Raw genomic sequence first — 26950 nt, 5'->3', positions numbered from 1 at the left:
TATTGGGAATCACCTCTAATCTGGGCCAAAGAAACAAAAACCCATTCAGAGGTTTTACTTAACATTTGTCTTCATGATAAGATTTACCGGGGAAAAAATTGACTTTGAAACAGAAAACAAATTCTCCAATCATGACTCTTACTGTGTGTGCTTGACTAACCTTTGGGAAATTCAGTTTTCTCAATAGTAAAATAATAATTTTTAATGGTTAGTATAGGAATGAGATATTAAGTTGTCAAAGCCCCCCAAAGATATAAAGGCCTATAGAAATGTACAATTTTGGTACAATTTGGGTTACTTATGTTAGCATATATACTTTGAAATTAATTTCTTAACAACCTATAGGCAATCTAAGAGACATTTTATAATCAGTGACCTTGACTTAGGCAAAGACATAAGAAAAGAGTTCAAATCAGTAAGCATATAACAGGAACTACTGATTTTTCCTGCTTTCTTTTTTCTTTTGCTTTCCTTGCTTCTTTCCTTCCTGTTTTGTCTTTCTTCCCAAAGCATGTGTGTGTGGATAGAATATGTATAAAATACCCAGGAATATACCTGCTAAAAGAAACCCAGGAGCTATGTAAACAAAATTATAATTTTTTTGCAAATAAAATCAAATTTGTGTAATTAGAGAAATGTTAATTGTTCATGATCAGGTGGGGCCAATATAATAAAAATGACCATTTTATCTGAACTAATTTGCACATTCAATGTTGTCCCAATTAAATTACCAAAAATATTTTACTGAATTAGAAAAAAATAACAAAATTCATTTAAAAGAACAAAAACTTAAGGACATCAAAGGAACTAATAAAAATGTAAAGGAAGGGGGTTTAGCAGTATCAGATCTTAAACTATATTAGAATGTGGTTATCAAAACTTTGGTATTGACTAAGAAATTGAAAGGTAGATCAGTGGAACAGAATAAACAAACAATTTATAGCTGCAAATGAATATAGTAATCTTGCATTTGGCAACTGTAAAGACATGTTTTTGGGATAAAAATTCATTGTTTGGTAAAAATTGTTGAATAAACTGGAAAGCAGTATGGCAAAAACTGGGCATAGCCCATTATCTTACACCATTTGCCAAGATAAGGTCAAAATGGTTACATGACATAGATATAGAGATGTTAGAAGAAATTTTGAAGAACATGGAACATATGACTTATCAGACTTATGGATACATGAACAATTTATGAATAAACAAAAAATAGAGATCAGAGTGAGGTGAAAAATAGATAATTTTGATTGCATTAAATGAAATCATCTTTGTACAAATAAAGCATATGTCACCAAGATCAGAAGGAAAGCAGAAAATGGGGAAAAAATTTTAGTTTCTCAGATAAAGGTTTCATCTCATATAAAGAATTTTGGCAAATCTATCAGAATGTGAGTCACTCCTCAATTGATAAATAGTTAAAGGATATCCACAGGTAATTTTCCAATGAAGAAATAAAACAATTTATAGTCATACAAGAAAGCTGTAAATCATTATTGATTAAAGAAATGCAAATTAAAACAGCCTTGAGATATCAATTTACCTCTATCAGATTGGCTAAACCAATTGAAGGGGAAAGTGACAAATGTTGAAGGGGATCTCGAAAAATTGAGACACTAATTCATTGTTGGTGGAACTGTGAACTGACCCAACCATTTTGTAGAGCAAATTGGAATTATGGCTAATGAGTTATTAAACAGTCTATACCTTTGACCTAGCAATACCACTATTACATCTATTTTCACAGATGATTAAGGAACAAGAAAAAGAACCTATATGTTCTAAAATATGTATGGCAGCTCTCTTTGTGGGAGCAAAAAACTGGAAATGGCAGGAATGCTCTGTCAATTGGGCAATGACTGAACAAGGTGTGGTATATGATCATGATGCAATATTACTGTGCCATAAGAAATGATTTCAGAAAAAGATGGATACTCTTGTATGAAATAATGAAGAGAAAAATGAGCAGAACCAAGAGACTATTGTATATAATAACAACAATATTGTTTTTAGAATAACTTTGAGTAAGTAATTTTGATTATTATAAATACCCAAATTAACCACAAAGGACTATCTGCATTCAGACAAAGAAATGATAAATAGAAATATGTGTAGAATGATTTTACATATATATATTTATATATGTATGTGTGTATATATAACTCCTTATAGATATACATACACACATACATATTTATGTCTAATAGTAGCCATCTCCAGGATGGTAGGGGCAAGAAAAAATAGGAAATAAAAAGAAATATATATGATAACTATATATTTAAAAGGAATAACAAGTTGGACATAATCAATTTGCAGTTTCACGTGCAATTATCATTTTCTCTGCTCTACTATGTTAGTAAATGCCTGTGTTTCCATAAATTAAAATTACGGTAAAAAGAACAACAACAGTAAAAAAATGTGTATATCATTATGGAAAAACCTTTGAGGTAAGACCCTTTGAAGCGTGTTTTCAGGCTATGAGCTTCTTTAGGGAAGTCTTCACATCCTTGTTCCTCAGACAATAGATTACAGGGTTCAGGGTTGGGGGCACCACTATATAGAACACAGACAACAATAGATCCACAACTGAGTCAGAGTCGAAAGATGGGCTTAGATAAGACATGGCTGCAGTTGTAATAAAAAGCATGAGCACAAAGAGGTGGGGCAGGCAAGTGGAAAAGGCTTTTGACCGTCCCTCTACATTTGGAATCTTCAGCACAGTGAAAAAAATGGGACCATAAGAGACAGTAATGGAAATGCAGCAGAGAATCCCTAAACTGAACCCAATAGCTATAGTGACATCAGGTGCAATATGTATATCAGAGCAAGAGATTCTGAGTAAGGAAGGGACATCACAGAAGAACTGATGTATCTCATTGGAACTACAGAAAGGCAAAATGAATGTACTAACTGTGTACAGAACCCCAAACAAACCTCCAGTGAGCCAAGATGCAGCTGCCATCTTTACACAAGCCCCTTTGTTCACGATGACTTCATAGTTCAGGGGCTGGCAGATAGCCACATAACGGTCATAGGACATCACTGTTAAGAGAAAAAGCTCTGATGATGCAAAGAAAATAACTAAAAAAAGCTGTAATATACATTCCATCAGAGAGATGAAATGGCTGTGGCTCAGGGAATTTGCTATGGATTTAGGGACTGTGGTAGAAATTAGGCAAAAATCTAAAAAGGACAAATTCTTCAGGAAAAAGTACATGGGGGAGTGGAGATGTTCATCAAGAGAGATGAGGGTGAAGACGAGCAAGTTCCCCATTAAAGCCACCAGGTAGATCAGCAAGAAGAGCATAGCATGTAAGACCTGAAGCTCCCCAATATTGGAAAAGTCCATGAGAAGAAATTCTGTCACCATGGTGAGGTTGGCCATGCTCTGGGAGTTCTCTTGACTGTCTGCACAGAGAAAAGAAGCTGCTATCAAATGATGAAAACACTCAGTGTACTGAGTATTATGACATCTTGGTTTAGACCTACATTGTGACCTTATGTAAATCAGAATCCCTTTGTCTACTTTTGGTTTGGGCATTTGCTAAATGAGTAGGTGAAACTCAATGCCTGTTTTGTACCCTCCTGGCTTAGAGTAAATGTCAATAGTAACAGTTTCTCTTCCAAACAACAACCCTGAAACTCCTGCCCCTCCTGGCATGATTTCTCTATTTATTATTTCTTTTCTATTAAAGAGGCCATCTCCCTGACAACTTTTTAAAGAGGCCTGTTCACTGAACAAGCATTACCTCACTTTAAGTGAGTACCTGAAAAGGCCTTAGTGTAAAAGGATAAGGTCTCCCACTACATCCCGGGCCGTCTCCAGTCATCCATCTGGTCACTGAATCCAGATGGCTCAGGATGAGAAAGTGAGGCTGGTGACCTTGCACAGCCCTCCTTCACTCAAAACAAAGTCAAGTGCAAATCATGTCATTTCTCTGATGTCATGGTCCTCTTCAAAACTGAAGGACAGACACAAGATGAAACTATACCAAATATATTAACCTTAGGTCCATTAGTTTAGATTTAAAATAACAACTTTTACTAACTACACTTGAAGATAGATGGTTTCTTTTAGAATCTATTTTATTTCATGCATTTAAAGATCTTATGCTGAAGATGGCTTCATTGACTTTACCAGAAGGGGCACAAGGCACAAAACAGGTCAAGAACTTCTTGACTAACTGATTTTTAATAGCTCTTTTGCATTCCAAAGGATCTGTGTTTCTAGGAACAGTATCTTTACCTTTAAAAATATGATGATAATAGTATTACCTCTCTAAATTATATGATTTTTAAGGAATATAAGAACTATTTTTATAGCCTTGTGAAGTAGATTTTTAAAAATAATATTATCACCATTTTCTTCATGAGATACTTAGCACTCAGAAAAGTTTTGTGCATTTCCAAGGATCATACAAAAATATTAGAACTTGAATGCTAACATGGACTTCTGATTCCAAGGTTGACTTGAGAGCTCCTCCAGGTTCCTGTACTGAGGCAAACCTGGACTTTCTTTTCATGAACAGATGGCTTTCTTCCCATCCTATCAAGAATAATAGTGATGTAGAATGTCTAACAACTTTAGTTGATGTCCACTTCCCACAATGACTAACCCAACCAAGACACTGTCATATCGATAGCCCCAAAGAAAGACAACGATTTTGATACCAACCTTGGCCATTTAATTTTATGCTCTCCCTTAGTTGAAGACCAGTAACTCAGAACAACCATCTTGCATTGCCATTTTTGGAGCACTAACTCTCAAACCACCTCTGTCTGTGGTGTCCTATTATCTTTGTTAAAATAACTACCCCTCTGAATTCTGAGTCATCTTACCTAAGTTAAAATACTCATCTATTTAGAGAAAGCTTAGTGATGTAGTAGATAGACTTACAGACCTAGACTCTAAAAGACCTGAGTTTAAATCTGGCTTCAGATTCTTACTAGGTGGGGGACCCTGGACAAATCATGTGACTTATGCTTGCTTCAGTTTCCTCATCTGTGAAACAAGAATTATAATAACACCTACCTCTCAGAGCTGTTGTGAAGGTTAATTGCGATAAGAATGATGAAATTCTTAACACAGTGTCTGGAACAAAGTAAGCAGCTATATAAATGTTAGCTACTATTGTTATTGCTAATCATCCCTCTACACTCATGAATTACATCAAAAGGCACATCCTAAGGAACTTTGCTCTAATGAAGTATATTCAGAAACAAACTTGTGCTTTATTACACAAACAAAAGGAATTACTGATAAATGTGTTCTAATAATATTTTTCAAAAGTTTTTTCCACTGATCTTCTGTGTACAAACCTTTCTTCTAGACCTGTGTAGTCAAAAAGATGAACAATGCCCAGTCCTAGACCTTAAGGCACTTCTAGTCTCTCAGGGGCCAAGAAAGATATCCAAAGAATTTTTTATGAATTGAAATGAAATAAATTCATAAGAGCATAACAGAATTCAGGGAGATGTGAGATTGAGAGTTTAGTTCTGACAAGGAGGATCAGGCATGGCTTCATGATTTGTGGAGCTTTGTATACACACACATATGTAAGTGTTCACATACACACATCCATATGTATCTTTCTTTTATTTTAAGAAGTAATATGGGTTGTTTGTGTAAAAAAGCACAAATTTGCTTAAACAGTGGCTTGGATTTCTTCATGCAGAAAAATTTAAGTTGTTGAAGGAGATATTCCATGTATATTTCTAGGAAATAAAGAGAAGCAGGGATGGACAGGAAGAGGGATTTTCTATTTTCTAAACCTTTAAGCCTTTCAAAATCTAACCATTGATTTTAAGTCATTTACTTTCAATTGAAATTCTAGTATTATTACTAAAATGCCTAAGTTTTGTAGGCATTCTTCATAAACCTATTCTTTATCTTCCCTGATACCACCAACCCTTATATCCTTTAGTATTTTCCTTTGCTTTCACCTCTGTTCTGATCTAGCTTTCTTACGTTCCTAATTGGACCCTTATATTTAACCAATTTCCTCTACTTCTAAATCATTTTTCCCTTGGATAATTGCAGATCACAACTAACAAAACCAACCTTGATTATTCCTACCATTTGCATCCTTTAATTCTTCCTAGGTGCTGTGGAATGGAACTGATGAAAGTTAAAAGTTCTTCTAACTGGTTCTACTACCAATTTTAGTTATCTTACCTCAACTTTAGTTATCTGTTCCTCACTTCAGGAAGACAAATCTTTTTTCATCTCAAATTGATTTTTGATCACATTTTTTCACCATCTCTTCTCCCAAACTTTTCTCCTTTCCATACTATAAAATAAGTGATCTTCATTTAATCCTTCATTTAGGAAAAGTGGCAAGATGCTTCTTGTTTTCCACTTTGATTCATAGCTCCTTGACAGTATCCTCCATTCTTTCCTTCTTTCCTCTTCTCTGATGAAGGTGAAGATGTCAGGAAGCCCTTTTTCTGACAAAGGTGAAACTATGCATTCTCTTGAACATTTCCCCTCCTGACTAAAATGACCCCATTTTCTTCTCATCCTTTAATTTTTCTCTATCTACTCATTCCTTCACTGCTTCCTAAAATATCTAAAATTTCCCCAGCCTTAAAAGATTCTCATCATATTTGACAATCCTCAACAAGCTGTCTTCCCATTCTCAGATTAATTCCTAGAAAAATTCTGTATACACTTTGGACTCCACTGCTTGCATACTAAGATTTTCTAAACCCTCTATTATCTCCTTTATGACCTCAATAGTCACCTTAAACTATTGTTTCCCAACTCACTAATGATTTATTGACACATCTGATGACATTTCCTTAATCCTCATTCTTCTTTACCCCTGTGCAATATTTGAAACCATTAAATGCTTTCTTCTCCTAGTTTTTCTTCTCTGCATTTTTCTGACTATGCCTTCTCTTGGCTCTGTTTCTATCTGTCTTATGAGTCACCCATATTCTTTCTTGCTAGGTGATCCTCCCATATTTTCTAACTGTGGGTAAATGCTAAGATTTTGTTTGAGGCTCTCTTTTGTGCTCTCTGTATCCTATCTCTTTTTAATCTTATCATTTAACATGAATTTATTAATCTTCTCTACATCTGTATTTCTGACCTAGTTTCTTTCCTGAGCACCAGCACTTAATCATCAACTGCCTTTTGGAAATTTGTAAGTAGATGTCCTATAGATAGCTTAAATTAAACATGTTCAAAACAGAAATCATTATCTCTCCTACTTTCCCCTCCTGCATCCCTTATCCCAAGAGAGCCCTCTGCTTCTAAAATTTCTTATTTCTATCAAGGTGGCATTCATTCTTTATATCACCCAGATTCAGAACTTAACTGACATTCTTGTTACCTCACTCTCACCTACGCAGACATCCAATAAGTTTCCACATCTTGTGGTTTTTATCTCCACACCTTTATATATCATCTGTATTGTCTCTGTTCCTGCTATTTAGTCAGTGATGACCCTAGTTAGTCTCTGATTACCCATCACTAGACTCTTCCAATAACCTCTTAATTGAGGTCCTAGTTGCAGGTCTGTCCCTATTACAATTCATTCTTCACACAGCTGGTTTTTCTAAAGCAAAATCTGAGGATGATACTACTCCCTAAACCTCAGGAATTCCACAGCATTTCAGGATTGAATATGCACTGCTCTGTTTGGTAATCTTAGGTGAATCAGGTCTCAATTCCCTTCTTATTCACCTTGCTCATCACTCTTCTCTAGGCCCCCACAGTCCAGTTCCAAATGTGGCATGTCATTTCCCATCTCTGTGACACTGAATTACTGTTCCTCATGCATTTCTCCCTCATATTGGTGTCCTAGAATTCCCAATTCTTCCTGTCTTATCTAAAGTCCCCCATTCAGAACCTACTGCCACCTTATTAGTAACCTGTGGGGTTTTGGGACACTTTAGGATTTAATCATATTAGACCTTTGACTCATTTTGATAAAAATATAAGTATCCTAGTATCCATTAGATTCAATTTAAACCAAATTTATGTTCCATGGCGAATTATGAAGAAATTGCCCACCCCTGCCAAAACAAAATAATTTCTGCAACAAAATGCTCAATAAACTCTTTCCTAATTTAACTCACTCCTTGCCATTTCCTCTGAAATTCCCTTGTACCTATTTCATATTCATTTTTTCTGTATTTCTGTATGTATATCCTGCTTTCCTAAAATAGTGTAGAACATCTTTGAAGGCAGGGATTGTTTTGATTTTTGTCTGTCTCTAGAACAATGATTGACCTAAAATAAGAACTTGATAAATGCTTGCTGATTTATTGGAGTGAACCTTTAAGTGATTTTTCAGTCAAAAGCTTTATGGGGAGTTGGAAAAGTTATAGTGTGCCATCATATAATTCCAAACTTCCTGAAATGATTACATTTTTTATACTACCTAAACTTTTGCTATCTCTTTAAAGATAGTTAAGTTTGATGACACTGCTATATTTTTCATTTTTTGCACTTGGTTGAGATCAGATACCGGAATGAATGTTTTGAAGGAATTTAGAAAGGGTTTAACTTGGAAAATGTGTGTGTGTTCATCCTTCATTGTCAAAGAAGACCATGCCATCAGAGAAATGATGACATGACTTGCACTTGACTTTGTTTTGAGTGAGGGAGGGCTGTGCAGGTCACCAGCCTCACTTGTCCTCCAGAGCCATCTGAGTCCAGTGACCAGATATTCATCAGGATGACTGAAAATGACCCAGGATGAGACAATTTGGGGTTAAGTGACCTGCCCAAGGTCACACAGCTAGTGAGTGTCAAGTGTCTGAGGTGAGATTTGAACTCAGATCATCCTGACTCCTGCACTGGTGCTCTATCCACTGCACCACCTAGCTGCCCCTGAACTTTGACACTGGAGACAACATGAATAAAGTTAATCCTAAGTGGGGAAGGTGGTAACTGGGGGGTGGAGAGCCAACTCTGAAATATGATCAGGTAGCTATGTAACAACATAAGGCATTTGTACTATTAAAAGGTAGAGAAGAGAAGGTGCCAAAATTTAGGAGAGAATAAATTGGAATTTGGGAGAAAACTAAAGCAATTCTCTTCATCTTCTCTTCAATTTCTTTTATACTTTCTCCTTATTTTCATACTTGAGACCTTATTTAGAGTCACAATATAAGTTGTCAGAAATACTCTCTATATTTACGCATATAGTCTTTCATAGTACTGGTCATTTCAGATAAATGGTAGAGTATGGATTATAAAAAGTAATCTTAGTCATAAAGATTCTGATGCATATATATTTTCACAAGAGAAAAATGGAAGTTCATACCTTGTAATCCATTTATTTCTTTAATCCATTGCTTAAAGGTCAGACCGTGAGAGCTCCATACATTATGCAATATGATTATGTGGAGGTGGAATAATTTTCAAAAGTAGAGGAGATTCATATACCCAATTGTCACATGAAGAGGTAATATAAAATTCTCCTGACCCTTCTTCTACTTCCTTGTCCCAGTGTGACTGGACCATTTCCTAGACTCACTACAAGTATACGGGGGGCACAAAGTCTTACTGTGTTCTTTGGTATAATTAATATCGTTTTTTACTTTGGTTGTAGCACTTAAAGTAAACACTCAAATTTCTTAGAAGCTTATCAATTCTTCTCATGTTGAAATATTTTCCAGATGCTCGCATCATTTTATTTTCCTTTAGGGATGCAAGATCTCTACTTTTTGGGCATCCTCTGAGGATAGAACTGGAGTTCTCTGGAGTTTTCATATAGCCATTCTGTGTCATGTGTCCCAAGTCCCTGAATAGCTCAAGCTCCAGAACCTACTGCCAGCTTATTAGTATAATTCCTGGGGGATTATTTATCCCTATATCCTATGACTCATTTTGATAAAAACCATACACATCCCAGTGTTCATTGAATTAAATTTAAAATTCAATTTATTTGCCACAAAATTCCCCAAATTCATGTTCCATGGAGAATTTTTAATGGCCCACTCCTGCGGAAACAAAATAATCCCAGCCACAAAATGCATACCCTTGTATGTTTTAGGAAAACTTACACAGAAAAAGTGATTGTTGCTGATATCATGCATAATTGTTATTGTTTATACTTACTATTTGTCAAAAGAAAGGTATCGTTTGTTAAACTTTTATTCGTTGTCACATTTGTCATCTTTGTATTCCTGGTGCCTGGCACATGGTGGGTACATATTGAGTTACAGAAAGATGTCATGATGTTATCCACATCATTTCTTTTGATGGCAATGGAACCTGCTTACAGATGTTTTACTTAATGAAGTCCCCTCATGAATACCATATGATGCATTTATATCATTTTTTATCAATTCGCTAAATTCCTTATTACTTTTATCTTTTTGCTGTATTATTCACAGTACACTTTTCACACAAAACACTTTCTCTATTAATCCTTCCTTAGATGCTAGAAACCATTCTTCCTTTTGGGTCCTTGCTTTTCTAAAATGAGCATAACTATCCCTCCATGTGCCAATCCTTTCATTTCTCTCCTTTTTTTTCTTTAAATAATGTAGTTCTTTATCTATATTCCAGTATTGGGATTTGTGCCATAAAATTTTAATTATACATGAGGTCAAATTCTCCACTTTAAATTAAGATCTATTTTTTGTTCTTGTTTCTTGTCTAATTTTAGATCATTTGTGTATAGACTTTTCAACCCATGCATTGCTTTTCTTTTTTTTCCCTTGGACTTTGTATTGTGGCCCTCTTGTGACTTTTACTACTATCTTACTTCATTCATTTTACTTCTGCTTTATGACATCTAATTCAAATTCTTTCCTTCCTTTATCTCTTTTAGATTAATTTTTCTTTCAGTTGCTACCTGGACTTTTCAATGGCACAAGTCTGAAGGGTTAAACTCTATCTGGAAGTATTCATATAGTTTTACTTCTCTCCCAACTTGAAGGATTTATTTTTTCATTTTCATAGAGGAGTTCAAGCATAAAACTAGTAGGCGTATCATGAATGAATGAATCAACAGGTGAAACAAGAAGTAGTTATTCAATCTTTATTGTGTACCAGACACTATCCTAAATGTTGAACATTACATGCAAAAATGATAGATTCTCTGTTCTTAAAGAACTTATATTCTAATGAGGAAGATAACACCTAGAGTAGAGTAGTGGCTAAGAGAGATAGTTGGCTTTGATTAATCCTAGTAATAGGAGTTGCTTCATTAAGCAGTCAGTTGGCATGAATGACAGCAGGGCTAATGGCAACAATGTGGCTGAACTGGATATTTAAGATAAATTAAATTTATAGAGATTATTATATCATTTTGAATATACTTTCACATATATTATCACATATATTCTCTTATGACTACCAGAAGATCATTCCTGACTTTATAGTAGACTGGTCCAGAAATCCATATATTTTTCTTTAAATAAGCCTCTGCAATGGAGTCTACTCTAGTCTGAACAGGATTCTTACCTGCTTGTTCCTGAGAGAAATGATTATTTTCTATTATATTCATAACCTATTATTAATTAGGTTCCAGTTTTTTTATTTATTCATTCAGGGAACATACCTTATAGGTCAGTCACACAGTCTCTGAAGGGCACAGGTGCTAGAGGAAATTGCCCTAATTCTTGGGCTACATGCTCCTTGATCTTGTTCAGGACCCCACCCAACTAGGAGACCTTACTTCTGTTTGAAATGTAAACAGAATCTAATCTAGGCAAATTGTTGTCCTGAGGGAATAAGCCCATGTACTTGTACCCCTCCATTGGAATTTAGGGCCATGAGGGAGAAAACCAACTATAGTGGTCTGGGCACAGACGGATTCCTCTGTCCATAATGCTGGAGGTACTGAGTCTCATGACTTAGATGTTAGTAGCAGGAGAAGCAGAAGACTTTTAGCCTACCCTCTCATTAATTGTTCACCAGTCAGGGTTGGTTTTCACCTGTTAGCGATGTCCCTTTTCCAAAAGTATATTAAGGCTTACTGAGAAAAACCACTATTAATTTATTGATTATTAGCTAGCCTAATTAAGAAATTATTATAATCCAGAAAATCTGTCCCATTACGGAACTGTTTTCCATGGGAAGCAGTGATCTCCTCAGATCCTTCTTCCCTCCTATTCCTGTTCCCCGAGGAATCACCTGCCAAACATTTTATCCACATTTTGTGGATAACTAAAGCAATCTCTCCCATTTTATCTACGATTGTCTGTTCTTTTAGACATTGTATTAGTCCTTACTTAAAAAACAACAACAAATGTTTCACATGGCCAAACTTTTTAGTCTGTCTGAGTCTCAGCTTGAAAAGATAATTCCACATTGTCCACTTAGGGAACCTTCTATTATCCTTTAATTCTCAGCCCAGGCCTCATACTTTACATATCTGGCAGATGTAAGGAACAATTTCCCTTTGCAAATTGGTCTCTCCCCAAATTTCATGTTGGCTCCTGGTGACTTCACTCACAGCTTTCCTTCTTTTACTATCGTTCCCTGGGTAATGTGCCTCCTACTTGAGTCAGCACTCTCTATGCATCCAGAGAATTGGGATAGCAATATATTCTTCCTCTGTCTCTCCACCCAGCATGATCTTTCTAGGTTGTTTGAAGGATTTATTCAGACTTCCTGAGCTATTATCTAAAATACTTAGTGCAAGAGAGTTAGGCAGGGAGGAATCATTTGCTGAGTATTTGCTATGTGCCAGTATGTATGCTGAAATACAAATTAAAGCAAAAAGAAAACATTCAACAAGGACATGGGCACTGTGGTCCTGGGAAAGCTGGAATCAGGCTCTGTTTGTAAAGGACAGCAGCTTGTGATGATGCCAAACAAGCACAATGTGGAAGTTCTTGGAATCCTTTCTGAGGATGTAGAAACGGGTTCCGTAGCCAAGTGAAAACGTCAAGATTAGACTGAAGGGAATTGAAGAAGAAGAAATTCTTTCAGGATTCATACTTTGTGATCCTAATAATCTTTGTCATTCTGGATACATGTTTGATGCCCGTATAGAGATTATTGAGCACAAATCCATCATCTGCCCATGTTATAATGAGGTGTTCCACATCCACACCTGTTTCAAAGAAGTCAAAATAACAGCCTTAATCTGCTTGGTGGACAAAACATCAGGAGAAAAAAGTAAGAAACGACCATGTTTTGTTAAACAAGATCAAGTAGCATTGCCTGTTTAAAGACAGCAGGAACCATCTGCTTTGAGACTTACAAAGATTTCCCTCAGATGGGTCGTTTTACCTTAAGAGATGAAGGGAAGACCATTGCAGTTGGAAAAGTTCTGAAACTGGCTCCAGAGAAGGACGAAGCATTTTTCTTGATGACCCTGCACAATACTGTGAGGAAAATTGACTCTGCAGAAGCTTACTTCACACCGCCTTCTCTAATTTTCTGCCCATTGATAAACTTCTCCCCATATTTTGCAAAGACAAATCTTGCGGCAAAAGTCCACATTATGTCAGCTTTCTCATATTGAGAGTTCTACTATGTCACTGTTGAATTTCCCCACAATGGAGGCCCCCACAAAGGAACTAAAAACCAGTGGTAGAATGGGGTCCTAGTCATGGAAGGATATTCCAGGATGAGATGATAAAGGTTTTGAGGAAAGTTCCAGGATAAGTGAGCAACTAAATTTTGGTGGTAGTTTTTAGAGAGAGTAGGAAACAGAGCTAAGAAGGGTTCTTAACCTTTTTTTGTGTATGTCATGGACCATGTTGTCAGCATGAAGTCTATTGTTCTCTCCTGAGAATGATGTTTTTAAATTCATAAAAGAAAATACAGAGGATTTCAAAAAAGTTTTACTGAAATGCTCATCATTTTTTAAAAAATAATAAAAAATAAAATGTCTTCAGAGTAAAAATCATTGATTTAGAGGAAAGAGAAGTTTGTATGCTCCTTCTTCTGATTTCCATGCACCATGGATAGAAAAAAATAGTCTCAATTATATATACATAAAGAATATACATATACATATAAAGAATTTATTTAAGAATTGCCGAGTTCCCATCTCAAGAAATCAGATAAGTGGAAGGGTTTTAGGCTGTGTTTTATTAAGTTCCTGGTAAGGAAACAAAGCTGGATTGCGCTCTGAGATTAGCTGGTCAAATCCTTCATTTTTGGAGGCAGAAACTCATCTGGAAAGAACTTGTTGAGTGAAGGGTATGTGTGTATGTGTGTGTGTGTGCATGTATGTATGTATGTATGTATGTGTTGCCTGTGTAAGTGAAGCAGTTATTCCTTTGACATTGTAACTTTCTCCATCATAGTTTCAATATATTACAGGTGAGCATAAGAAATTAAATGGGAATTTTTTGGGAGATGGAAACCACAGACAACACTTGAAGGCCAATAGATGACAAACAGCCTATGACCACATACTTAAACAAAATTTTGCAATAAGGTACTTTAAACAGCTCAGAAAAGAAAAAGAAAAAAACAAACTTCTCTGGTACAAAGAAAGGGTCAAAAATTTTACTTGAATTTTCCAGATTTTTTTGAGAGGGGAGCACTGCACCCCTAATCCCTCACGATGTGTAAGAAACAACTTTATATATCCATATTGTCTAAAAGTGACTTGCAGGAAGACATGAATAGATATTTTTAGATTTGTTCCCATGTTATTTTAATGGAAACTTTGATTCTTGCCTTGAGGGGAAAAATTGGAAGGGGCCATGAAACTGGCTATACTTTTTTCCTCTGAGAGAGAAGGATACCGGACTGAAATTTAATCTATTTTGCCTTTTCCCAGCCTCCAAGATGCTGGTCTTAGGACATAATTCTTTAGATTCAAACAGATGCTGCTGTTCCTATCCCTTAAAGGGGAAGGTGAAGCCTAGGCTTATATCAGTAGCCCTTAATCCTTCTTACCAATAGGTAGTTGCAGAGAAGAGCACAAAAATGGTGAATATTGAGTTAGGCCACTTATTCAAGTAGAAAATAGAAATCAGAAAAATTACATTGATTAGTACACACCAGAAAATATAGAGCATGAATGAGCTTTTTAAATAGGAATGAAATAGCTCAGCTTGATCAAGAGAGAAGCTTTGATTATGCTAAATGTAGTTTCCTGAAAGTCTGTAGAGAGGAAAGCTAAATATCTGGGACATTATGCGAACCAACTTTCCCCTACATGTTGCTATTTTCCAAAGTCTTTTTAACTCTCCATGGCTCTCCTCATGAGGATAGCCTGGGACAACTTGTGTCCTCTCTTGAAGCAAAAACGAAGAAAAAATATTTCTCCTCTTCAAAGGTGCCATCCAAAACCGCTCTGTTACAGTTATTCAATATTCAATCAGCATTCTTTCCCCCTAATCAATCAGTCAACATTTATTAAGATCCTACTAAGATCCTACTCTGCTAAGCACTGGGCATATGAAAGAGGTAAAAGACAGTCCTTTTCCTCAAGGAGCTTAAAATATAATGGGAAAGACAACATGCAAAGAAATATAAACACAGCAAGCTACATAGAGAATAAATAGCAAATAATTATCAGAAGGCAGGCAGTAGAATCAAAATAGGTTGGGGAAAACTTGCAATAAAATATTGGATTTCATTTGATACTTAAAGGAAGGCAGGAAGGTCAGCAGGCAAAATGGAAGAGGGAGAACATTCCAGGCATAAGGAAGAGCTAGAAAAAATGCCCATACCAAAAACTGAAGGACATTGTTCCAAAGTAAAAGAGTCAGGAGGCCAGTGTCACTGGATCAAAGAGAACATGTCAGAGTAAGTAGAAAAGGTATGGTGGGGTTAGGTTATGAAGAACTTTGAATGCAAACAAAGCATTTTGTATTTGACTCTAGTGCACTAGGGAGCCACTGGAGTTTACTGAGTAGGAGAATGACATGATCACATCTGAACTTAAGGAAAATCACTTGAGAGTTTCTCCAATGATGAGAATCATTTTGCAAACTCTTCAGGCATTAAATCTGAGTTATATTATCAAAATTTTTAAAGGCTAAGAGTATGATTCATATTGGTTTTCAATGAACAGTGAAGACTGAAAATAAAAATTACCTATGTTTCTGTCTGGTCATGTAGTGTGTGCTGCTAACTGTTGCCATGCCCATATAAACTCAATTTTCACTGCTCAGTTTTGGGAACAACATTTGCTTCTATTTAGTTGCCAATATCTATTGATTTATATTGCTTTCTGATTAGTATTTCTTTCCCCGTATTCCTTCACTTTGTCCTCACAATTTTGTGCTTACTACTCTTTTAATTGGTTGGGGACCACAGTGTTATCCTTTGCCTCTGTATTCCAAAGGAAGGACTTTGGGATATTCCAGTTGAAAGGATGGTTGAAAAGTGAGGTTGTTTCTGTTTATGCCTGGCTTTGAGGGTGTCAGTTATCTACATATCTATAAGTCTTTTTAAAATCAAAAACCTTGAAGAGGATACCCCTCAAAACAACTCAATTATAAAAGACAAAGAGAACAAAGTTATCCTTAACATTTTAAAAGCTAATATGCACCCATATTTCTCTTTATGGTTAGCAAAATGTTTTGCACATATAATTTCATTTGATTTTCATGACAACATAATCAGAATTAGTTTTTCTGTTATACAAATCAGAAAACAGAAGTACAGAGAGGTTAAGTGATTTCCTCATGATTACACTTTGCCCCTACATGACAGGAGCTTATATCCTATGTGTCATCTCTTTTTGCTAGGTCTGTTAAAGAGAAGTTAATTAGTCATTCGGTGTGTTTTCTTACTTTTCTAGGAGATTCTGAATGATCTGCATACAACTTAGAGCAGTGTAGAAATAGGTGTTGAATTGAGCTTCAGGCATCTGGAGTTGGGAACCCTGTTCCTTCTTCTTTGCCCCCACCAACCCATACTAAACTGTGGGGAAATCTCTCATGCAAAATTCTGATATGGCTTCCCAAATGTGGGTAACAGGATACTTTCTTTTTTTTTTATGGGGCCAATTTTAAATAATTTTTATTCTCCAGGACAAGAATTGCATTTCCACTTGTTTACAGTACTGATAAAGTGCAATGTTGTTCACTTCTCTCCCCTCTGCACACATTCAAGTATTCAGAATGCCCAGATTTATACAGTAGCTTAAATGTTACTTTTAAACTGCCACTGCCTTGGCTACAAATTTTGAGTCCTTCAATTTTTGGAAAAGCTGTGTGGAATGCTCTTTCTTCTGTTGTTTAGTCCACCTCTTCAATGGCGGGTCCAGAAGAAGCACCTCCAGATGGGGCTGCTCCACCCCCTGGGAATCCACCAGGCATGCCTCCTGGCATGCCCCCTGCACTCTGGTACAGCTTGGTAATGATGGGGTTGCAGACTTTCGCCAACTCTTTCTGCTGATGCTCAAATTCTTCCTTCTCAGCAGTCTGGTTGTTATCCAGCCAGTTGATTATTTCATTACATTTGTCAAGGATCTTCTGTTTGTCTTCATCACCAATTTTGCCTTGCAGTTTTTCATCCTCCACTGTAGCCTTCATGTTGAAAGCATAAGATTCAAGAGAATTCTTGGAAGACACCTTGTCTCTCTCCTTCTCATCCTCAGCCTGGTATTTCTCAGCCTCCTGGACCATACGCTCAATGTCTTCCTTGCTCAGACGTCCTTTATCATTGGTGATGGTGATCTTGTTCTCCTTGCCTGTGCTCTTATCCACAGCAGAAACATTGAGAATGCCATTTGCATCAATGTCAAATGTCACTTCAATCTGAGGAACACCTCTGGGTGCTGGGGGGATTCCTGTGAGCTCAAATTTGCCAAGCAGGTTGTTATCCTTTGTCACTGCCCTCTCACCTTCATAAACCTGAATAAGCAAGCCAGGTTGGTTGTCCGAATAGGTGGTAAATGTCTGTGTCTGCTTGGTGGGGATGGTGGTATTACATTTGATCAGAACCATCATAACTCCGCCAGCAGTTTCAATTCCAAGAGAAAGAGGAGTCACATCCAATAGCAACAAGTCCTGCACATTCTCAGATTTATCTCCAGACAAAATGGTGGCCTGAACAGCTGCACCATAAGCAACAGCCTCATCAGGATTGATACTCTTGTTGAGCTCCTTGCCATTGAAGAAGTCTTGCAAAAGCTTCTGGATTTTCGGAATTTGAGTGGAACCACCCACCAGAACGAGGACATGAATCTGTGATTTATCTAGCTTGGCATCTCTTAAGGTCTTTTCCACAGGGTCCAGCGTGCCAGCATTCAGCTCTTCGAAACGGGCTCGAGTGATTGATATATAGAAGTCGATACCTTCATAGAGGGAGTCAATCTCAATACTGGCCTGGGTACTAGAAGAGAGGGTGCATCTTGCACGTTCACAAGCGGTGCGAAGATGGCGAACAGCCCTCTTGTTCTCACTGATGTCCTCCTTGTGCTTTCGCTTGAACTCTGCAATGAAATGGTTGACCATTCAGTTGTCAAAGTCCTCCCCACACAAGTGGGTGTCCCCAGCCATGGACTTGTCCTCAAAGATGCCATCTTCAATGGCAAGAATGAAGACATCAAAAGTACCGCCTCCAAGGTCAAAGATCAACACATTTCTCTTGGCACCAACCTTTTTGTCCAAGCCATAAGCAATAGCAGCAGAAGTTGGCTCATTGATGATTTGGAGCACATTGAGACCAGCGATGGTGCCAGCATCTTTAGTGGCCTGATGTTGGGAATCATTGAAATAGGCTGGTACTGTGACAACGGCATTTGTGACGGTCTTCCCAAGGTAAGCTTCAGCAATTTCTTTCATCTTGGTCAAGACCATAGAAGACACTTCCTCTGGATAGAAACTTTTGGTCTTCCCTTTCTACTCCACTTGGACCTTAGGCCTGCCTGCATCATTCACCACTGTAAAAGGCCAGTGCTTCATGTCTGACTGTACAACTGCATCATCAAATCTGTGACCAATCAGACGTTTGGCATCAAAAACTGTTGGTGGGGTTCATTGCAACTTGATTCTTTGCAGCATCACCGATTAAACGTTCTGTGTTGGTGAAGGCGACATAGCTGGGGGTGGTCCTGTTTCCTTGGTCATTAGCAATGATCTCCACTTTCCCATGTTGGAAGACTCCCACGCAGGAGTAAGTGGTGCCAAGATCAATGCCAACTGCGGGTCCCTTCGACATGGTTGCTGGGGAATCGGGGGTCGTAGCTGACCGCTGTGGAGAAAGAAGGGCTGCTGCTGTGCTGAGTAGCTGTTTTCTTTTGATATGGACAAACTCTTTATATTTCTATAAAGGAGGATGATACTTGCTAGTCTTGAGAACTGCATATTTATTATGACATTTAAAAAGGATATATATAGAGGGAGTTTGTATACATTAAATGATATGATGACAAAAATGTGATTTAAGTGCATGAAGGGATTATAACAGGAGAGGAGAAAAGGAGAAGACAGAAAAAAGTAAATTACGTTACGGAAAGAGGCACAAAAACATTATAGTAGAAGGAAAGCTGAAAAGTAGATGAACAGTCTTTGAGATTTAATCTCATCAGATTTTGTTGAAGGAGGGAACAATCTGCCAAGTGAAGTGTAGAAATCTAACTTGCCCATTAGGCAGTAGAACTGGAAAGGAAAAAGAAAAGGTAGGGGAGGTTAAAATGGAGGGAAGAAGAAGTAAGGGAAAAGGTGAATAAAAAGGAGGAGCACTGATAGAAGGGAGGGAAGATGGAGGGAGGTATGGTCAAAAACAAAACTATTGTGGAGGTGAAGCGAGAAATAAAAGGGGAAATCAGATGGAGAGAAAGATACAGTAATTATAACTGTGACTTTGAATTTTATGAGCTCCCTCATAAAACAGAGGTGGATAGCAGAATGGATTAAAACCATAATCCAACAATATGTTGTTTAAAAGAAACACATTTGAAATAGGAATCCAAAAAGGCTAAAGATAACAGGTTGGAGCAGAATATATTATGCTTCATTTGATGTAAAAAACAAAACAAAACAAAACAAAACAAGGGTAGCAATCCTAAGATCAGACAAAGCAAAAGCAGAAATAGATCTAATCAAAAAAGACAAGGAAGGAAACTATATCCTGCTAAAAAACACAATAGACAATGAAGCAATATCATTATTAAACATATATGCACCAAGTGGTATTGCTTCCAAATTCTTAGAGGAGAAGATAAGGGAGTTACAGGAAGAAATAGACAAAACAAAACTATACTAGTGGGTCTCTCTCTCTTCAAATTTGATAAATCTAACTTTACAATAAACAAGAAAGAAACTTGGGAGGTGCATAGAACTCTAGATAAAGTAGATAAGTAGATCTTTGGAGAAAACTGAATGGGGATAGAAAGGAATATACCTTTTTTCTCTGTGATATATAGCTGATATACAAAAATTGACCATGTAGTAGGGGATGAAAACCTTACAGTCCAGTGCATAAAGGCAGAGATAGTCAATATATCCTTTACAGAATATAATTCAGTAAAAATTATATGCAATAAAAGACCATGCAAAGATAGATCAAAAATTAATTGGAAACAATAGTCTAATCCCCAAAAATGAGTGGGTTAAACAACAAACCATAGAAACAATCAATAACTTCATTCAAGAGAATTACAATAATGCAACAACCTTCCAAAATTTATGAGATTCTGCAAAACAGCTCCTTTGGGAACTTTTATATCATTGAAAGCCTACATGAATAAAATAGAGAAAGAAGAGATCAGTGAATTAGGCATGCAGTTGGAAAAGCTAGAAAAAGAAGAAATTGAAACTCCCAAGTAAATGCCAAATTTGAAATACTGAAAACCAAATAAGAGATCAGTAAAACTGAAATTAATAAAGCTATTGAACTAATAAATAGATCTAAGATTTGGTTTTATGAAAAAAAAACAATAAAATTGAGAAACATTTTGTCAATTTCATTTTAAAAATGAATAAAGGCAAATTACCAAAATCAAAAATGAAAAGGGTAAAATCATATCCAACAAAGAGGAAATTAAAACAATAATTTGAAATTACTTTGCCCAAATGTAGGCTCATAAATTTGACAGTCTAAGTGAAATGAATGAAAATTAAAAATGTAAATTGCCCAGATTAACAGAAGAGGAAATTAATTACTTAAATAGCACCGTCTCAGAAGAAGCAATTGAATAAGTCATCAATAAGAACCCTGGGAAAAAATCTCTAGGATCAGATGTATTTACAAGTGAATTCTATCAACCACTAAAATAACAGTTTTTTATTTATTTATGACCAAACAAGAGATAGAGAACATTATGAAGTGCGATGGATAATCTTGATTACATGAAATTGAAAAGCTTTTGCACAAACAAAACCAATGCAAACAAGATTAGCAGAGAAGCAGAAAACTGGGAAAAATTTTTTACAACTAGTATCTCTGACAAAGATCTCATTTTTAAAATATAGAGAGACCTGAGTCAAATTTACAGCAATGCAAGTCATTCCCCAATTGATAAATAGTCAAAGGATATGAACATGTAGCTTTCAGAGAAAGAAATTAAAGCTATTTTTTTAATATGAAAAAATAGTCTAATTCACTAAAGATTAGAGAAATGCAAATCAAAACAACTCTGAGGTACCACATCACACCAATCTGTGAGGTCAAACAATATAGGATCTTTTGCTGCTTTTGTTTCCACCAAGAAGTATAATGCCTCTTAATAATGTGATTAAGGAGGATCTTTCTCATCCATTGTTGGGCCTAGGAAGATTTGTATGAAGGTCCACTCCTTTTGTTAATGAGCCACTGGTTCTCAAGGTATGTGATGCCCTCTGGCTCTAAAATGCGTATAAAGACTCTGAGGTGAGATTTCACTTTGGAGCTTAATTTTTAGAAGGTTTGTGTGCCAGATGAGAGACTCTGGGAAATTGCTAAGCAGCACCCTGACTTTGAAAACCCAGATGTTTGTGCTTCCCTCTCTGTTAACTGTGGTCATACAATTTGACCTGTCTGTTCAATTGTGATGTATTTATTGACTATGGTCAACAAGAGGAAGGCATGTTTGTTGATCTTTGATTGCTCTGTATGTTCTCTGAAGTTCAGGGTGCAGACATTTTCCCCTGAACTAACTGAATAATACATGTCCTTGATTAAAGTGGTTGTTAACCCCTTAAAAGTTACCTTTCCTTTTATGAATGCAGATCTAAGGACCTGTGATAGCAGGCCCCCTTGTGTATGTTGGGGTGCTTACTGATATACTATCAGATTGACTAACATGACAAAACAGGAAGATAATAGATGTTGGAGAAGATGTGGGAGAATTGGAACACCAATTCATTGTTGGTGGAGCTGTGAGCTGATACAACCATTCTGGAGAGTAATTTGCAACTGTACCCAAAGGGCTACAAAAATGTGTATACCTTTTGACGCAGCAATATTGCTTATAGAATTATATCCCAAAGAGATCATATAAATGGGAACAGATCCCACATGTACAAAAATATTTATAGTAGTCTCTTTGTGGTTGTCAAAAACTGGTTATTAACGAAAAGCCCATCAATTGAGCAATGGCTGAACAAGTTGCGGTATATGAATGCAACGGAATACTATTGTGCTCTAAGAAATGATAAAAAGAAGGACTTCAGAAGAACCTGGACAGATTTATATGAAGTGGTACTGAGTGAAATGAGCAGAACCAGGAGAACTTTATACACAGTAACAGGCACCGTTTTTGATAGACTTATTCTTTCACTGCAATACAAGGACCTAAAATATTCCCAAAGGACTCTTGAGGCAAAATATCATCCACCTCCAGAGAAAGAAGTATGGAATAGGAATGCAGCATGATGCAGACAATTTTCTGTTGCGTTATGTTTTGTTTTGTTTGAGTTTTTCTCATGGTTTCTCCCATACATTTTAATTCTTCTATGGAATATGACTAATGTGAAAATGTGCTTAATAAGAATATATGTGTAGAATCTATATAAGGTTGCTTGCTGTCTCAGGGAGGGAGGGGGAGAGGGAAAAGGAGAAAATTTAAGACTTATGAATGTGATTATTGAAAACTGAAAACAAATTAATTAAAATATTAAAAAAATAAATCTAGCTTACCCTTTGAGAAGTAAGAGGGGAAAGGGGAAAGAGAAGGGAGGGGGTGGATAGTAGAGAGGAAAAAAGTAGTAGGGGTGAAAGGAAAGAAAAGGGAGTGATAGAAGTGAGGGAAGACCGATGAAGGTGATGGTCAAAAGCAAAACTCTAGTGAGGAAGGAAAGGGAGAAAGGAGATAAAACAGCATAAATAGGAGGGAAAATAGGATGCAGAGAAAGACACAGACAGTAATCCTGTGTTATGAATAAGATGAACTTTCCCATGAAATGGAAGCAGATAGCAGAATTGATTACAAACCATAATCCTACAATATTTTTTTTTTTTACAAGAAACACATTTAAAGGAGAAGAGACACACTGAGTAAAGATAAAAGACTAGAGCAGAATATATTATGCTCCAGCTGAAGAAAAATCAATCAGGGGCAGCAAAAATACCAAGCTGGTAGTGTTGTCTTATCATGTTGATAAATTGCTGAAATCTCCTTGCTAACATTTTATTTAAAATCTCCCTGTCAATATCCATGATGAAAATTATCTATAATGTTATTTCTCTGTTTTTTTCTCTTCATGGTTTAGGTGTCAGCATCATATTTGCGTCAGTAAAAATATTTGATAAGACTCCACCCATTTTTCATATAGTTTATATTGTATTGGAATTACTTTTCCTTTACATGCTTGTTAGAATTCACATGTAAATCCACCTGGCCCTGGAGACTTTTTCTTTTAGAGTTCATTGATGATTTGTTCATTTCCCCTCCTATGTGTATTTGTTCAAGTGTTACTATTTCTTCTTTGGTTAATCTGAGTAATTTATATTTTTCATAAATAATCATCAATTTTTGCATTTATTGGCATAAATTTGAGCAAATTGTTTCCTCTTCATTTTTGGTACTGGAAAATTAGTTTTCTTGTCTCTTTTCTAAAATGGTGTTAACCAATGGTTTATGTATCTTATTTTTTCATCAAACCAGCTTCTAATTTTATTTATTAGCTCAATAGTTCTCTTTCAGCTTTATTAATCTCATTTTTTGGTTTTCAGGATTTCAAATTTTTTGCTTAATTGAGGATTTTTAATTTGTTCCTTTTTTAACTTTATTTTTAGTTGCATGCCCAACTCATTGATTTGCTCTTTCTCAATTTTAATGATATACAAACTTAGAGAAATAGATTTTCCCCCTAAATGTTGCTTTGGTTACATCCCATAAAATTTGTTATATTGTTTCATTGTTATCATTCTCTGTATTGAAATTACTGATTTTTTTATGATTTTGTTCTTTGACCTTTTATTTCTTTAGGATTAGATTATTTAGTTTCCAATTCATTTATAATCACTCTTTCCACTGCCCTTTGATGAATGTAATTTTTCTTAATTAATTAACTTGTTTTTAATTTTCCACTTTCTCTTCCACAAGATTTTGAATTACAAATTTTTTCCTCATCTCTCCTCTCCTTCCACTGCAAGACAGCTTGCATTCTGATTACCCTTTTCCCCAATCTGCCCTTCCTTCTAGCACATGCCCCTTCTCTTACTCTCTTCCCCTCCAGTTTCCTGTAGAACAAGGCAGATTTCTGTACCCCATTGCCTGTATATCTTATTTCCCAGTTCCCAGTAAAAACAATTTTTAACATTCATTTTTAAAACTTTGTGTTTGAACTTCTCTTTTTCCTCGCTCCCCATCCACCTGTCTCTTTTATATGAGAGATAATTTACCTCATTGTATTGCTCCCTTTCTCCTTTTCCCAATATATTCCTCTCTCACCAGGGGTGGCTAGGTGGTGCAGTAGATAGAGCACCAGAGCAGGAGTCAGGAGAACCTGAGTTCAAATCTCACCTCAGACACAAGTTACTCAAGCCCAATTGTATCATCCTAGGTCATCTACAGTCATCCTGATTGAATAGCTGGATTCAGATGGCTCTGGAGGAGAAGCAAGTCTGGTGACCTGCACAGCCTTCCCTTACTCAAAACAAGTCAAGTGCAAGTCATATCATCATTTCTCTGATGGTATGGTCTCCTTCGGCAATGAAGGACAGAGACACACTTCTCTCACCCTTTAATTTTAATTTTTAGGTATTATCCTTTCATATTCAACTCATCCTGTACCTTCTGTGTGTGTGTAGATTTATGTCTGTGTGTATATACATATATATATACACACATATATATGAATACACACACACACACACACACATATCATCTTTTCCATCCTCACCAGCATTTTGCCTCTGACCATTACTTTCCTAGTCTGCTCTGTCTTCTGTAAGTTCCTTCATCATCTCCTTCCCCTCCTTTTCCCCTATGGTATAAGATAGTGTTCTATATCCAAATGATGGTGTATGCCATTACCTTTTTGAGCCAATTCTGATGAGCCATATCCAGTAGGTGTATTATTTCTCTTCATATGAGATACTTTACCCCTTCTACCTATTCCTTCCACTCCCAGTATAATCCTTTTCTTTACCCTTTAATTTTTATCACCCCCTTAAAGTTGCCTTATACCTGCACCTTACATCTCTGTATACTCCTTCTAACTGCACTAATGGTGATATAGTTCCTAAGAATAAAAAGTATAATCTTCCCATGTAAGGATGCAAACAGTTGAGGTCTATTGAATTCCTTATTATTTTCACCTTTTTATGCTGCTTTTGAATCTTGAAATCGGAAACTAAATTTTTCATTCAGCTCTGGTCTTTTCATCAGAAAAAAACTCCAAAGCCTTCCATTTCAATGAATGACCATCCCCATTGTCTGAAATGCTATGTGAAATTTTGTTGGGTAGGTAATTTTTGTTTGTAGTCCCAGATCCTTTGGCTTCTGGAATATCACACTCCTTGTCCTATAATCTTTTTTTTTTTTTAATTAATTTATTTTTAGTTTTCACCTTTAACTTCCACAACATTTTGAGTTCCAAATTTTCTCCCCATCTCTCCCCTCACCCACCTGAAGATACTGTGTATTCTGATTATCCCTTTCCCCAATCTGCCCTCCTTTATATCACACCCCCCTTCTTTAATTACCTTTCCTTCTATTTTCCTTCATGACAATATCGATTTCTATATACCCCATTGCTTGTATCGACACTCCTCTAATTTGACATTGCCAAATCCTATGTAACCCTGGTTGTGCCCTCTCTTCTCCCTTTCCCCTGGTATTGAAATTGTTTCTTTCTGGCTGTTTGCAATATTTTCTCCTTGATCTGGGTTTTTGGAATTGGGCTGTAAAGTTCCTGGGAGTTTTTATTTTGAGATCTCTTTATGAAAGTCACTGGTGGATTTATTCAATGTCTATTTTACCCTCTGATTCTAGGACAGTTTTCTTTGACAATTACTTGAAATATGATGTCTACGTGTTTTTTTTTTTTAATTATAGATTTCAGGTATCCCAATAATTCTTAAATTATCTCTCCTGTATCAATTTTCCAGGACAGTTTTTCCAGTGAGATATTTCACATTTTCTTCAATTTTTTGATCTTGTTTGATTCATTTTTGATGTCTCAGTCATTAGTTTTCACTTGACCAAATCTAATTTTTAAGGAATTATTTTCTCCCATTAGTACCTCCTTTTCTATTTGGTCAATTCTACTTTCTTAGGAGCTATTTTTTTTTCTAAACCTGTTGACTATTTTTTTCATGATTCTCTTGTGTCACTCTCATTTCTTTTCTCAACTTTCCTTCTACCACTTATTTATTTTTAAACTCTTATTTTTTCAGCTCTTCCAGGAGTACCCTCTGGGCTTGACACCAATTCACATTATCCTTTCAGGATTTATATGTAGCTGTCTTGACAATATTGTCCTCTTTTGAGTTTGTATCTTGTCCTTTCCTTTCTGTATAATAACTTTCTACAGTTAGTTCATTTTTGCTCATTTTTCCTAGTGTATTTTGCTATTTTTAAAATTCAACTCTGTTTCTGGGGTGGAAGCAGTAACATCCTACACTTCTTGTGCCAGGAGCTGCAGAACCCTAGCTTTTTGTTTGGTATTGTGCTGGTGGTGCTTTGAAGTT

At 36.2% G+C, this 26950-nt stretch overlaps 1 protein-coding gene and 1 pseudogene across 1 annotated transcript; both read right to left on the bottom strand.

The window, feature by feature from the left end:
• Positions 1–2470: 2470 nt before the first annotated feature.
• LOC140516844 (olfactory receptor 14A2-like) lies at positions 2471–3385 on the bottom strand. The gene has a single exon (XM_072627724.1). It carries the CDS (start codon positions 3383–3385, stop codon positions 2471–2473), a length of 915 nt encoding a protein of 304 aa, XP_072483825.1.
• Positions 3386–16889: 13504 nt separating this feature from the next.
• LOC140516840 (heat shock cognate 71 kDa protein-like) lies at positions 16890–19066 on the bottom strand (annotated as a pseudogene).
• Positions 19067–26950: the final 7884 nt, after the last annotated feature.

Source organism: Notamacropus eugenii, chromosome Y (assembly GCF_028372415.1).
Source record: "Notamacropus eugenii isolate mMacEug1 chromosome Y, mMacEug1.pri_v2, whole genome shotgun sequence".
NCBI lineage: Eukaryota > Metazoa > Chordata > Mammalia > Diprotodontia > Macropodidae > Notamacropus > Notamacropus eugenii.
Note: the sequence above shows the minus strand (reverse complement) of the source record. Positions and strands in the feature narration are given on the sequence as shown.